The sequence below is a fragment of the Salminus brasiliensis genome, chromosome 8 (assembly GCF_030463535.1).
Source record: "Salminus brasiliensis chromosome 8, fSalBra1.hap2, whole genome shotgun sequence".
NCBI lineage: Eukaryota > Metazoa > Chordata > Actinopteri > Characiformes > Bryconidae > Salminus > Salminus brasiliensis.
The window spans coordinates 41866055-41881506 of NC_132885.1; the positions used below are offsets into that span (position 1 = coordinate 41866055).

At 44.6% G+C, this 15452-nt stretch overlaps 2 protein-coding genes across 3 annotated transcripts; one reads left to right on the top strand and one right to left on the bottom strand.

Annotated features, from left to right (window-relative positions):
- The first annotated feature begins 4846 nt into the window (after window positions 1-4846).
- On the top strand, window positions 4847-10465 carry rnaseh2b (ribonuclease H2, subunit B). Of its 2 annotated transcripts, XM_072685285.1 has the most exons (11): window positions 4847-4959; window positions 5719-5790; window positions 5886-5993; window positions 6368-6444; window positions 7272-7386; window positions 7474-7538; window positions 8060-8165; window positions 8996-9077; window positions 9276-9321; window positions 10025-10102; window positions 10286-10465. In XM_072685285.1, exons 1-11 carry the CDS (start codon window positions 4896-4898, stop codon window positions 10394-10396), a joined length of 924 nt encoding a protein of 307 aa, XP_072541386.1. In that variant the 5' UTR covers window positions 4847-4895; the 3' UTR covers window positions 10397-10465. The 2 variants fall into 2 exon arrangements, with proteins under 2 accessions (XP_072541386.1, XP_072541387.1); XM_072685286.1 differs by lacking the exon at window positions 10025-10102.
- A 1969-nt stretch (window positions 10466-12434) lies between these two features.
- Window positions 12435-14634, bottom strand: LOC140560760 (uncharacterized protein C13orf42). The gene is made up of 3 exons (XM_072685287.1): window positions 14136-14634; window positions 13311-13455; window positions 12435-12682 (listed from the first exon to the last, which is right to left on the bottom strand). Exons 1-3 carry the CDS (start codon window positions 14535-14537, stop codon window positions 12435-12437), a joined length of 795 nt encoding a protein of 264 aa, XP_072541388.1. The 5' UTR covers window positions 14538-14634.
- Window positions 14635-15452: the final 818 nt, after the last annotated feature.

The window sequence follows — 15452 nt, forward strand, 5'->3', positions numbered from 1 at the left end:
AGGTGTGTGTGTGTGTGTGTGTGTGTGTGAAGGGGGTTTGCCTATGTTTGCATGTGTGTGGGTGGAGATGCAAAGTAAGACTCGTCACTCTGATCTCCGCCGTTCTTTAAAGGTCAGCTGTTCTCCTCAACCGAGCGCACGAGCAGCTCCTAGCTCTTACTGAGGATGAGGAGGGTGAGGAACTGCGCCAGTGTCAGGGATCTGAATCACGGTGGGTCCGGAGATCGCCCGGAATCACTAGGCGAAAGGCCGGAATACCAGTCCATCGCAGGATACCTCACACACACCCATCTAGGCCCCATATTCAGTGCCAACCCCTCCTGGGCTCATCACCAGGCCTGGTGGGAACCCATGGACAAAACCTTCTGGTTGCCAGTTAACCATACAGGCCCCACGTGGGCCGGTTATCTGGGTTCTTCCTCCCATCATCTCATCATCTCATCTCATGCTTAAAATTCAGTAATTGGAAGCATTTGACCCAGCGTGCTTTCTGGACCAATCACACGTGAGGGTTTTTGTACACAGGCCAAAAGAATGCAACACCACATGGAACACCACAGCAGCCACCAAGCAATTTGCCTGGGATAGCACAGGAACCACCAACCAACACTGCCACTTGACCTGCCACTGATGGAGTGGCAGCTGCCACTCGACCTGCCACTGGCTGAGTGGCACCCGCCACTCGACCTGCCACTCGGATTTGCATGAAAACCAGACTTTATGGACTGGAGAGTGAGATGTTAACACTCTTCACACACTGCGTTAAATACTTTTATTTAAAAAGTAAGATATTGAGAGAGATATCGGCTCTTTAATGGTGCAAAACAACTGCAGATCTTACAATTATAGTTTCATTTAATTTCATTTAATTTAATATTAGTTTTTATTTATTTATTTGTTTATAATCCCATTATTACTTGCAGTGTTTGAAGATTTACGGTGCAACTAAAATATGATAAATCACCTTGGTACTGTCTCCTGGCCCAGGTCCAGAGCATGATGTCAGCGGTGATGACATCACTATAGAGGGTTTCTCATCTCCTTTCCAATCACACTCTTGTCTCTCACACACACACACACACACACACACTCACACACACACACACACACACACACACTCACACTCACACACACACACACACACTGGTGGTCACTCCGCTGCACCCTTACTAAAAGGTGTTCTTCGATTGATCTTTCTCTTTCTTTGAGGTGTCATGGTTCTAGGTATAAAGAACCATATGTTCTATATACCTAGAACCATGACACCTCAAAGAACCATTTCAGTGTTTAAAAGGTTCTGTGCTTGGTGAAAGTGTTTTCCCCATGTTGGAAGCACCAGAAAGAAGGGTTCTACAAGTCAAAGAACCCCTTTTTTGGTACTAAATAGAACCCTTTCTGCCTTAAGAACGTGCCAAAAGGGTCCAGCTCGGTTCTTCAGGTGATGACTTTCATTTCATTAACGAATAGTAGATAGAACAAATGAGTGATCTCAGCTGTACTGCATCTGTCTGGGTTCTTTAATAAAGGCTGTGGTTCTGTTTAGAACCAGAACAACTCACAGAACCATATCAATTCCAAATGGTTCTTTACTTGGTTAAATGTTTTTTTCCTCAGGATGGAAATCCTGTTGTAAGGTCCTTTAAAGGAAGATGGTTCTATATAGAGGGTGAAAATGGGTTCTACTACTGTTTCAAGTCAAAGAACCCTAAACCCTAAAGAACCTTTCAATGAACGGTTCTTAGAAGGAATATTCCAGAAATGTTGTTACTTAGTTCAACTTACTGAATCTGTCTGGGTTCTTTAGCAAAGGCAATGGTTCTACCACTGTTATAGAACCATGACACCTTGAAGAACCCTTTCAAGTGCTGAAATGATTCTCCACCAGAATCGAAAACATCTTGTTTGTGGTTTTGAAGCCTTTTCTAATTGGTTCTCTTTGATTGGTTGAATGGTTCGGTTCTTCCCCTGTTCTATAAAGTTCTATAAAGATTTCATGAAGGGTTCTACTATTGTATATAAGTCAAAGAACCCTCTTTTCAGTACTATCTAGAGCGCTTTGCACTGTATGTTTCACACAGAGGCTTAAGAAGGTCAATATTTTTCACATAGGTTCTTCAGGTGATTCCACAGAAGAGCTAGTTCCGGTTTCCTAAAGAACCTTCTTAAGGAGGGTTCCTTAAAGGAGAAGTACAGAGTTTCTCGAGTTACTGCACATGTCTAACCTCTCTGGTCGAAGAGTTCTGTTGTATGAGGTTCCTTAAGGTTCTACATAACACCAAAATAGGTTCTACGATGATGAGTTTTGAGAGACACGCGTTTTTGGGACAGAGATTGGTGACAGTCCAAGTCCAGTGTTTGTTAGCAATGTTAGCTTAGCATCTCCTGTCGGAAACTAAAGAAGCTCAGGTCAGATACCAAACATGTCTTGATTGGTCGGTTGAATCCGGGCTCAGAGATCAATCATGATCATTTGGTTTTCCACCAAACTGCCCCTTTAACGCCCGTGCTCATCAGCTGGACGCTGTAAAGCAGAAGGCCTGAAAACGTCTGGACAGCGAGCCAATCACAGCCCAGCAGTGTCACCAGCATTATCAGGGACAAAGCAGTGTGTGTGTGTGAGTGTGTGTGTGTGTGTGTGTGTGTGTGTGTGTGTGTGAGGTAACAGGATTACTTTAGCACTTATAATGAGGTCATGTCATCAAAGTGATTTAGGTGTGTGTGTGTGTGTGTGTGTGTGTGTGTAGCTATATTCCAGCTGTAGGAATTCCTCCCTGGTGATCAGAGAATTCCGGCCGTTCCTGTGGTGTGCAGAGTCAGAGGAAATTTCTCCGGGTTTCCGAGCAGTGGTGGTCGGCTGCATGGGATGACATCACTGATGACATCAAACTCATGCCAGATCCCAGACTCACTGTCCCGTCCCTTATCCCTGGTGTGTCCACTCACTGTCCTCACTTATACTTCCCCTTATGCTCTTTGGTCAGGAACTGTCTCTCTGATGCTGAAGCTACTTGTCCTGTTACTCTCACAGTCGGGACGCTTTAGACCAGTATGGTAGACCAGTATGACCAGCATGACCATCATGACCACGCTGGTCAACCAACATGACCATCATGACCATGGTGGTCAACCAGCATGACCAGCATGACCATACTGATTGACCAACATGACCATCATGACCATGGTGATCAACCAGCAGGACCATACTGGTTGACCAGCATGACCAGCATGACTGTGGTGGTCAACCAACATGACCATCATGACCATGGTGGTCAACCAGCATGACCAGCATGACCATACTGATTGACCAACATGACCATCATGACCATGGTGATCAACCATCATGACCATACTGGTTGACCAACATGACCAGCATGACTGTGGTGGTCAACTAACATGACCATCATGACCATGGTGGTCAACCAGCATAACCACTATGTCCATACTGGTTGACCAGCATGAGAAGCATTCCCTTCATGACCATACTGGTTGATCGGCATTACCATCATGACCGTGGTGGTCAACCAGTATGATCATCATGACCACCATGACCATACCGGTTGACCAGCATGATCATCATGGCAATACTAGTCAACCAGCATGACCATCTAGACCATAATGGTTGACCATCATGGTCAAGATGACCATGCTGTTTGACCAGCATGACCAACATAACCATGCTGATCAATCAGCTTTGCCAAAAGGTCAACCAGTATGCCCAGCTTGACGTGGGTCATGCTGATAGACCAGCTAGTCCATCAAACCTGGATGACCAGCTTAAACAACAAAGACCAGGGGATTGATATTTCTCTCTTTCTCCTCCAAACATCACACTGCTCTCCTCCATTGATTTCTGTCTCCCACCTTTAATGAACTTCCAGCTCCCAAAATGCTCGGGGGTAGTTTATGATCATCCCCCAGACAGAGGACCCTTCATTCTCCCCTCACGGCCTGCTCACCAGGTCACACATGACCTAAATAACCACTGACCAACGAGGGGGGATCCATGTCTTCCATTCTCTCTCTCTCTCTCTCTCTCTCTCTCTCACACACACACACACACACACACACACACACACAGGCTCAGATGAGTCAGTGAGTGTCTTTTGGCTGGGGTGATCAGCAGAGTGTGACGAAACCCGTCTGCAGTGTCTGCCCTCACATGACCCAGACAGAGACACACAAAGAGGAAGACTATGAGTACTAGTCCTCTATGCTGTTAACCCACACACAAACGCTGATGATACTTTTAAACAAACGGTGCTAATTAATTAATTAATCCATTAATTAATTACAAATATTATTTCCATTAGAAAGTGCCTAAGACTTTGGCGCCATCTAGTGGACATCTGTGTTATAACGCTTAAACAATTCGCAAATAGGTACATTAAAATGATTAAATTAAATGTCATAAATTGAATTCATTAATTATTATTTCTCTATTATACAATTCGAGGTTGCTGAGGTCATTTAATTAAAAAAAATCCTCTCAATTCTGAAGCATTGCTGTGAGGATTTGATGGCATTCAACCCCCCAACAGGTCAGTTCGCGATCCAGGCTCCCCTACTGAAGCGAATCCTTCGCGCCAAATTTGCTGTTTACTGGCGCGGTGTGGAACGTACCACGTACCAAAAAAGGGGGGGTGGAAGTCAACTCTGAGGTGAATTGTCGCGTAAATAACGTAGATAGAGGATGTTCGAGTCCAGATGATGTTAAATATGGTAGATAATGACATGCGTTTTATGTTGTTGGCACGTTTTACGGGTTTTTCTAGATCGCTTTGTGGGGAAAATATGAACACCCCTCCGGGAACTCCTGAGAAAGCCTGTCGCCATTTTTGTGTGGCGCTGGAGGAGTTCAGTGTCTGAACCGAGCGGAGAGAAACTGACTGTAAAGGATGACAAGCAAGAAGAAACGCTCGACACACACCGCTAATGACAGCTGGGTTGTCATTGCTGCAGGTATGAGAGCTGTGTGTGTGAGCCAGCACGGATGGCAGCGCAAATTTGGCTTGTTTTTGGAATTGTCCGTTCCACCTTAAATGCTGCAGCAGTTACGTTCTGGCGCCCTAGGCGCCAGAACGTAACTGCTGCAGCATTTAAGGTGGAACGGACAATTCCAAAAACAAGCTGCTGAACGCAAGTTTTTAGTTTTTTTTTAGTATAAAAACTCTTTAAACAATTAACAGTATCACATTAATACTTAATTAACATTTTAACATATTTATTTAACCGTATTTCTATACTGCAACACTACTTTTCCATTCGATACCACCTAATACCAAGGCTAATGTATCGACTTCAAAATAAAAGTCCTACATTTCCCCTTTTTTCTCCATAACAAAAATGTAAATATTATTATATTTAAATGAGCATTTAACAAAATTAAGATATTGCCTCCAAGTTGACTGTGTGCAAATTTAATTAAATACTAAAAATAAAAAATTAATTTGACATTTGTGTTGAGAGAAAATAATATTTTACATTCCTTTACTTTTGCATATTAAACATTAAATTAAACAAATAAGCAATTTGCTTGAAAATTATTATTATTAATTATTTATATTATTTTTTATTATTACTGCATTTTGTATGGGGTATGTTTTCTCTTCCAGTATGACAGCTACGCTACGCTGGGTGAGATATAAGGATAGGGTCTGTGTGAATCTAGATGACCAGCTTTTTTAAACCCTACGTTTTCCTACATGTTCTTGTGAACAGAGTCGGCGCTGGAAACGGAAAAGGCCCACGATGGCGATCCAACCTTCGTCAAACTCAAGAACCCAGCCACAGGTTGCCTTCCATATCCTTGTATAACTGCAGTAGGACTGTGTATAGGTCACTGTGGTCTTCCAGTAAGACGACTTACCAGCCTTTGTGTGTCGTAGGCTCTGCTTCTCAGTACCTGTTCAGCAGTGGGGATGAGCGTGTGTATGAGGTGAAGGCCTTTGCTGAAGAGTTCCGGTCTTGGTTTGTTGGACAGATGGTCCAGAGAGGTGAGCATGCACTGTTTGTCAGGACTGTACAGCATTAACACTTAAAAGTGGGAAAAATTGGCCCGAGTGGTCCAGCGGAGTAAGGCGCTGTCACTATGATGGGAGGATCGCTGGCTAGCCATCGGCAGCCGAGGCCCAGAGAGAGCACAATGGCCTGTGTGTTCGTCCACCATCACTAGTGTCAGGGGAGAGTATGGGCAGGTTTGGTAGTTGGCGGTCCAAATTGGGGAGAAATAGGTGAAGAATTGGTCAAATTTATTTATATAAAAAAAAGTGCCCAAAAGTTTTTGGCTTTGTCCTACAAATTAATTGATAAGCACTAATAGAGTTTCGTAAAAAAAAAAAAGCCTGATCTTGTCTGTGTGTTTTCATAGATGGCAGACTGCTATACGTAACCCCTGTTGATCCAGTGTTTCTGGTGTTGCCGTACCTGCAGAGCGGTGGAGTGGAGGTAAACTTGTACATACAGTCAGCGTAGTACAATTAGTATCAGAAATGATGGGTGACTGGGTTAAAAGGGAGGTGGTGGAGGGTTGTGCAGACATGTTGTAGACATGTAAAGAAGGTAGGGATGGAATTTCTAGGATGTTAGATTAGGGAGGAGGGGCTTCAGGCATTCCTGCTCCCGAAATCCAGTTATTTTATAATGCAGTTCAGTGTAAATGGTCATTATTGACATCCAGAACTACCAGCTGTAAGAGCTATAAGAGTGGCTGTCTTCAAATTACCTTGGCAATAATCGAGGTCCACAAGCACTGTGAGACACAGATACACTACAGTATAGTATTAATAACTACATTTTATAGTAGATGTGGGATTATCAGAATCAGATTTATTGGCCAAGTATATTCACACACACAAGGAATTTGTTAGTGACTCTGTAGTGTTACCAGCTACTCTGCATATAATTTACAGACAATACACCGTATTGAACAATAATATACACAGTATACATAGACTTTACGAGGACATTTCTATACAGTGTGATTTACAGTATAAATCACAGAACCGCTGTATACAGCACTGTACAGATGAAATACTGTGTTACCCAGCAGTGTACATATGAGATGAGTAATGGTGCAGTAATGCAGTAACTGTAGGATAAGAGTGACAATAGTTTATCAGTAGTATCTGTGGCCTGTAGCTGATGAGGAAGGCGATGGCCTGAGGGTAAAAACTGTTCTTATGTCTGACAGTCTTGGTGGACATCTATTTATAATAGTGTGGTTTCTGGACTTGTGGCCTCTCTCACTGCTCATGAGTTTTCATGTCTGACAGGGGAAGTTCCAGCCGCTGCAGCAGGTGGTGATGGATGAAGATTACCCAGGTTGCAGAAGGCTGCTGAAATGCACACAGGCGTCGGACTCCCTTCACCATGTGGCGGATGAGAAAGGTTTGCAGCCTGTATTGTGTCCTGTGTAAAGCTTCAATGAGAGTTTATTGGATGTGTAACTTTGTTTGGTTTGCTTTTATCTGGTAGAGGTGGGCAGTCAGAAGTTTCACCGATATAACCAGGAGAAGACCATGGAGTGGCTGAAGAGGAAGGTTTGTAGTATGGGTTGATTGTTGATTGATCTGCGGGTCAAACTCCACAAACTGAAGGTATCCTCAGGACCTGTGGAGGCCGGTCATAATTATTGCGTTATGGACTTGCTAACCAATGAATGGACTTGACCTTGATCATTTATTTGACCTCGATGTTGCCTTGTTGTGTTTACGTAGTGAAGAGAGCCCATTAACGTAAATGAGCCAGTGTGTCAGCGTTGATTAAATAAGTCTATTTTCTTAATAGTTAAATAATTACAGGTCCATTATGCTTTAAAAGTGTGTACTTACATCATTATGATATTAAGTTATTAATTTCAATATCCGTTGAATAAAATGACAATAAAGTGTATCGCAATTATTTCTAGGGCAATATATCGTCCGTATATTAGTCATCGTGACAAGCCTAGCCTAATATGAGCGTATGAGTGTGCTTACTTCAATATTATTGTGTTGGGTGATGTATATTCTCCAGATTTGTTCATAAAGTCTTGACATAGTCTCTTTAATTGTCTTCTCAGGTTGAGAATACAGTGAGTGCCCTTAAGAAGACTGATATTTCTGTAGGCGGAGCAGTGAAGTCCACTACTTATGTCCGAGTCAAACAGGAAACAGATGCCACTGAAGGTAAAGTAGCCCAGAGTTAATAGTCAGTAATGGCAGATATAGTAATTCAATTAAAAAAACGTCGAAAAAGTCAAAGCTGCACCATGTTGACATCATCTGACCAGCTGTGGTTTATACCTCTGTTCATATTTCTTTCATATATAAAAGAATATAATTAATAACATTTTTAGGGCCCCTGTCAGTCACAGACCCTTTGAATCGTCCTAACTTCCCCCACTATACAGCATCCCTGCATGCAGGCTTTTGCACACTCTGATCTGCCATAACATTAGTACCACCTCCCTATTATTGAGTAGGTCCCCCATAACCAATCACGGACGCCACAAGACCTCTGAAGGTGTCCTGCTGTGGTCTCTGGCATGAAGACTAACGTCAGCAGCAGATTGTTCTTTCCTGTAAGTCCTCTAAGTGGTGAGGTGGGACTTACAGTGGAGTATCAGTGAACCTTAGGTGCCCTGTCACCGGCTCATCGGTTGTCCAGTCTTGGAGCCCCTTTGGTAGGTACTGACCACTGCATACCAGGAACACCCCACAGGACCTGATGCCTGATGTTCTGGAGATGTTCTGACCCAGTCATTATCTAGAACTTTACAGTCTGGGTCTTGTCAAAGTGTCTCAGATTCTTAGGCTTGACCATTTTTCCTGCTTCAGCACCTTCATCACCTTCAAGAACTGACTGTTTACTCGCTGCCTAATACATAGATCCACCTCACCTGTCAGTGGTGCTGCAGTTACGGCTGATGGGTGTATGTGAACACAAGCCGCTTATGAAGTTAATTTTCTTGATGTTATGTTCTGTATGATGTTAAAGCAGCCTGTTCTCGTTGTAGAAGACTACCTGCGCTACGCTCATGGACTCATCTCAGAGTACATCAGTGAAGAACTGAGCAAAGGCCTTCACAAACACCTGCAGTGAGTGTACACACACACACACACACACATGCACACACTCACGTACTATAATAGCTTTTAGCACCAGTGGTTTCCTCTAGGTGCAAGAAAAGCACAGCGCACATCCAGCAGCTGCCGGTACTGTAAATACACACTGTTTATCATTTTAACAAAAATTTATTCATTTGTACCTCTGTTTTTACGACCTTCTGTAAACAGGTTGCCAGAAATATCCAGCCCTAAAGATGTGGAGCCTCCCTCTAAGGTAAACCAGCTGGACCGTTGCACTGATCCCAGTGTCTCTTCTTCTTCTCCTCCCTGCTATCTCTGTGCTCTCAGAAATTGACGTCTGCCCACTGGTGTGGTCTTTTTTTAATGCATACTAAAATGCCGTTGGAAAGCTTTGCTCCACAGTCAAATCGCAGCACTTCATGGTTCTACTGCTGGTTAATCCCCCTCGCTTTACCTGCTCATATTTTTCCATTCACTTGATCTGCTTTGCATTACGAATAAACGTTGAGGCAAAGATTGATATGGGTTATAATGGACCGAATTTCCAAAGTGGCTCAACCAGTTAAATCAGTAAAGTCCCCATCAAGTCCAGTGAATTGGGACTGGGGATGTGCAAAGTAGGCCTTATTCAATGTCTGCTGCACTGGTGGGGAAATGAGGGTCAGTGTACAACGTAATGCTGTAAAAGGTGTGATTTTTAAATATGTAGTATGGAGGAACAAGAGCGTATCGGTTCATCTAATTATGAATCTAGAATCAATGATCAAATCGTGATCAATGAAACTGGATGCTCTGGAGCAGCTGTGAGTCTGTTGTGATGGTAGTTCCCAGTTGATATTAACCAGTTAACCAATGTTTGGTGTATAGCCCAGGGTTGTGGTGGTGGTGGTGGTTGTATGACTTAGGCTTGGTTTCACGAGAGCGTCTGCTGGTGTTGTGATTGCTGTCTTAAACAGAAAAGGAAACTGTCTGATAAGCCTGTGGAGGCGGGAGAAGACTACACCAAATTCAACAGCGCCGACTTCGCCCGAAAAGTGAGTGAGAAAACAGACCTGAAGATAATGTGAGATTTTTGCATGTGATTGATTGATGCTTTGCTGGACACTCTGCCTGTGGCCTGTCCCTCTTCCTGTCACTCTTACGTCCTGCACTAGCTGAGTGGTATTGCCGTCAGGTCACTGTGTGAGTTACTTGGACGTTTGTTTTTACCCTCTTAGCCTCCGAAGAAGATGACGGCAGCTCAGAAGTCTCTGGCCAAAGTGGACAAATCTGGCATGAAGAGCATGTCAGCCTTCTTTAGTCCGAAAGTCAAAAAGGAGAAGAATTGAGTGTGTGTGTGTGTGTGTGTGTGTGTGTGTGTGTGTGTGTGTGTGTGTTTTTGTTAATAAAATATAAAAAAGAGAAAATCCTCAGTTCCTTTGTTGACTACGTTTTCCAGAATAAGAGTCAATCCAGTGCACAGCAGCCACAGATGGGCTGGCCATTGCTCCTCACATACTTCCATGAGCCCTGGTCACTTACCAGTTCACTGGTTGTCCTTTCTTGAAGCAATTTTGGTAGGTACTGTATGTATATATGTATGTGTGTGTGTGTGTGTGTGTGTATATATTACACATATACACACACTATACACTAATTACATATATATACACATTACATTATTTTATATACTTTTTTAAACATATATATTAGTGTGTGTGTGTGATATATACACACACACACACACACACTAGGTATGGTTGGTGTGGCTCAACAGATAACACCACTACCTGACACTGGGTCTACCACACCATGTGGGAGAATGGGGTTCGATTCCCAGTCGGGGTGATTGTGCTGCGCTACACCAATAAGAGTCGCTGGGCGAGACTCCTAACACTGCATTGGCCCTCTGTAATACAAGTAACCTTGTAAGTCGCTCTGGATAAGAGCATCTGCTAAATGCCGTAAATGTATGTATATGTGTATACATAGATTGTGTATATGCGTATATATATATATATATATATATATATATATATATATATATATATATATATATATATATACACACTTTATTTTACATATATATATTATATTTTATTTATATATGTATATGAATTGAATATATATGTAGCACCAGCATACTTATTTATTTGTGATGGTTGGTTAAAACATCTGGCACCTGCATGGTGATATTATGGGGCTTTCCTGAACTGGCACGAAATCTAAACCCTGTTTCCTCTTTTCTGTGAAAAAGAAACTAGCGGGGAACGTGCGACATCTTCCTCTTACTGAGCTTTTATTGAAAAACACAAGGTGAGATCATCTCACCACAGCATCAGCTTTTCCAAATCATACTTCTAGGTAAAACAAACCTGGGTTGGGGTGACGTGACAAGTCGGGATGATCTGCGGATGAATCAGTTTCCTGGACAGAGACTGAGCCTAGTCCCGGACTACATTTTCCTTTCAATGGAGAGTCTCCATTCAGAATGCTGCGTAGCTGTCCAGGACTAGGCCTTATCCCTGCCTGGGAGGCCAACCCAACCCAACATGACCTTAAAGCAGTCCTCATGAACCTCAATGAACCAATCAAAACACTCTAAACTCACTCTTTTGATGATCTGGGTTGTACTGTAATGGTCCAACACTGTTCTCCATGGAATACAGAACATGGGTTTACCCCAGTTCACAACTCCATTGTATCCTGGTCTGCAGGGAAACCAGCACACTCCACCCAGAGCAGCTTCTGAGGTTTGAGTAGGCCATCCGTTACCAGGTTTCAGTCATCCGATCCATGTCCAGCAGCAACAAAGGATCCTGGAAATGGCATGAAGACCCCGCTGTGCTTTTCAGCCTGTCTCTCAACGTCTGGATCGACTGACTGATTAATCAGATCGCTGACAGATCAGCAGACGAATCTCGACCTGAGGTTTGTTTGTTAGCAGGAAAGAGTCCTGTTACTCAGGCTGGAAAACTCTATGAAGGGAACGTCTACAGCTTGGTCATGCCCTGAGCACAGTGCTGTTGAGAGCAGCTGAAACTCGAGACCCATCATGGATAATTGATGAAACTGGGCCAGTGAGGGAGTTCCAGGACCCCAGTATTACGTCACCAGCTCACTTCCATGTTCCACAATTCACAACTCAGCCTCTTCCCACCAGCTGTAGTATCATCTACCACCGTTTGTTAGTGGCTTATGATTAGCCTTGGCTACCTGAAATAGCTGCTTCTCTAGTTTCTTCCCATATCCAATACAACATACAACACCACTCGTCACCGAGCCCACACAGGAGCTGAAATCTGTGGCTGGTTAATCCACAATAAGGGCCCGTTCTGTTGAATCCTCGCGGTTGAAGTTCTGACTGAACTCTTTTAATCCCACGGGCTAATCTTTCTTCTTCAGCTTGGGTTTGAAGCGCAAGGTCTGGAAGGCGCTCTCTACCACTTTGGGCAGGTGGATGGGGTTTCTCTGCAGACGCCTAGCACCTGTGGTCCCACCAATCACCTTCTTCCAGGCGCCTTGCTCTGAGCTCAGGTCTGCCTGCTTCAGGCGAGACTCGTCCATGGAGATCCGCCGAGGGTCCCGCAAAACCCAGTTGGAGTGGAGGTCATGTTCACACGTACTGGTAGCCACTGGAGAGAAGACCAGAGAGTCAATCAGACATTGGTATTGTTGATACTGGTTTATGAAATGACCCATCATGTGTAAGGACGTCAATCCAACTCCACATTCGCTGAGGAGAAGGGACAAGGGCCTACAGACAGACAGACAGCCTACAGACAGCAGTGAGGCATGAGGTAGTGGTGGGATAGCTAAGCAGCAGACCTCAAGGCCCAAATTTTAATGACCACTTCCTAACACATGAGGGCGCTGCTGCTGCTGCTGCGTCAAAGTTAAATTAAAAGCTTCAAAGATTAAATAAACCAAGGACGCAAACCAAAGAAGTAGGCGTGGCCTAATAATGCACCCTTTTTACAGCGAGCTGGATCGCATTCTCAGTGAGCTCCTTGCTAGCTCCAGTGACGCTGATGAAGATCCTCGTAACCGAACCGTCACTTAAACAGCTGCGCCAGTTTAGGAGCATGAACTGTATAGACGAATGTTGCATACAAGCTCACATTAAAAAGAGAGCGAGAACAGCCTAAGCGAACGTACCGTAAAGGCCTCCCTGTGATATTTTTAAGCTGGTGGGACGTCAGGTATTAAGTGTTGGGTACGAAAATATGATGTTATGAAGATGTTCATCAAATGAGCCCATACCTACAAAGTCCACGTCGGCATGGCCGTCATCCACATGGGGTTTTCTGCTGCGCTCAGCGTCGCAGCTTGCAATAACTGCATCGAAGAACTGCAGCGTGTCCTCTTCATTGGGGACTGGTGGAGCTGAGGGCTCTGGACTGGAACGCTTTGAGGTTCATGTGGGGGAGAAAAAGGAAAACGCCTCAGTCTTACAGTTTCAGGATGAGTCTAATATCTGTTTGGTCTATATTGACAAAAGTATTGGCACACTTCCGAGTATTGCTCATCATTTCTAAAAAAAAAAAAAAGCTATTAAAAAGAGCTGATCCTGCTTTTGGTGGAGTAACTGTCTCTACTGTCCAGGGAAGAAGGCTTTCTACTAGATTTTGGAGTACAGCATTGCTGTGAGGATTCGATTGCATTCAGCAGCAAGAGCGTTAGTGAGGTGTTGGACGGATGATCACCACCCCATCTCATCATCCCCAACTCCCCAGCTCATCCCAAAATCTGATGGAGCACCAGCACCATCTTTCTAGAGAACACAGTGCCTCCACTGCTCAATGCTGGGGGGCTTTATACCCCTCTACTAGCCCACGCCTGGCAGCATTAGGCAGCATGGTGCCAATAGGTTCATGATGTTGACCTGCTATTAGCAGAACTTCTCTACAGGGACTAGACAAGCTGTGTGTGTGCATTTGCACATCTGTGTCAGCAATGGGTGTAGCTTAGTGCATCTGAATGCATTTATTAGAATGAACCCTACCTGAAACCTCCAGGATTATAGATCTCCAGGAGGAGAGTTGGTCACCACGACCATACAGCAATCAAAGGGAATCAGGACCTTACCTGGACGGTTCTGTGCCGTGGCGGCCGTGGCGGCTGTGGTGCCGGCTTCTTCTTGCCAGAGACAGTCTCTCGACGTTCCGCATGCTTGAGGTCACTGATGCTCTTGGTGTACTGTCGTCGGAGCGCCACCAGTTCCTGTAGGTACTCCAGACAGTTCTGGTTCTGGGAGTAAAGCCATACCCTGTCCTCTCGCCTATGGTAGTAGTACAGAGCCGTGCTGGACTCCACACTGACCGCACTAACACTCCTCTTCAGGGTGGAGTCTTGCCGCACACCGCTCTTCTCCCCGACCACGAGCATAGATGTGCTGCGCACCAGCTTTACGGTGCAGGCATTGTGGTAGTCCTCCTGGGACCGGTGCCCGTGGTTGGGGCGGAAAACGGCATTGATCTTCTTGAACATCACGGCAAGCAAAGCCACCGGGTCCTCGGCGTACTGTCAGTATGGTACCTGTTCAGACGATTCTGCTGGTCCACATCCATTCCCTCTTTGCAGAGACTTGCTGTACACCAGAACTTCCGAAGAGCTTACATTCCTGTACCTTATGGACCGGGGCTCAAATTTGGAGCTGATCCACTGTCCATGGTGCTTAAGTCATGCACATGTGGTCTGTGTGTTTCTGTGGACCTTTTCTGTAGACATAGCAACCAGGTCTGTAACCCAAACCCGGGCTTTAATAATGGATCGACCCAAACCGTATTAAACTTCACACAGTTAAACACGATTGGTCAGATCTGATGACCGGTGATGGTCCTTAGAAACGATTTCGGTGTTGGCAACGCTTCCAACACCAGTCCCAAGTTCTGCAAGGTCTTGGTACCCTTGTTTAAGTTCATTCCCTAACGTTCATAGTAGCTACTTTACCATGTGCTCTTGTCCAGCAGGTGAGCGTGACACCTGAGCCTGCTCACCTGCTCACCTGCTTACCTGCTTACCTGCTCACCTGCTTACCTGCTGCTGGCTAATGTTTCCCCTCAAGTACTGCTGAACACCACATAGATCAGACGTAGAGAGGGTTATTCAGAATGAACCCAGCAGGTCATTTCTAACGCATCAACCAAGTGATACCCAAGCAACCACCTAGTGCAAGATAGCAACCACACAACAACACCTATAGCGATCACCGGGGACACCATCGCAAACACCAAGCAAAACTCTACCATCAGCCTATTATACCATAGCAACCACCTCATCACATCATAACTACAACCAGGGATGTCATAGCAACTGTTTAGCAGCAACTTACAACACAGTGAGACCCCAGGAACAGCCTGGCATGACATAGTAACCACCTAGCAACACCCTAGCAATCATCTG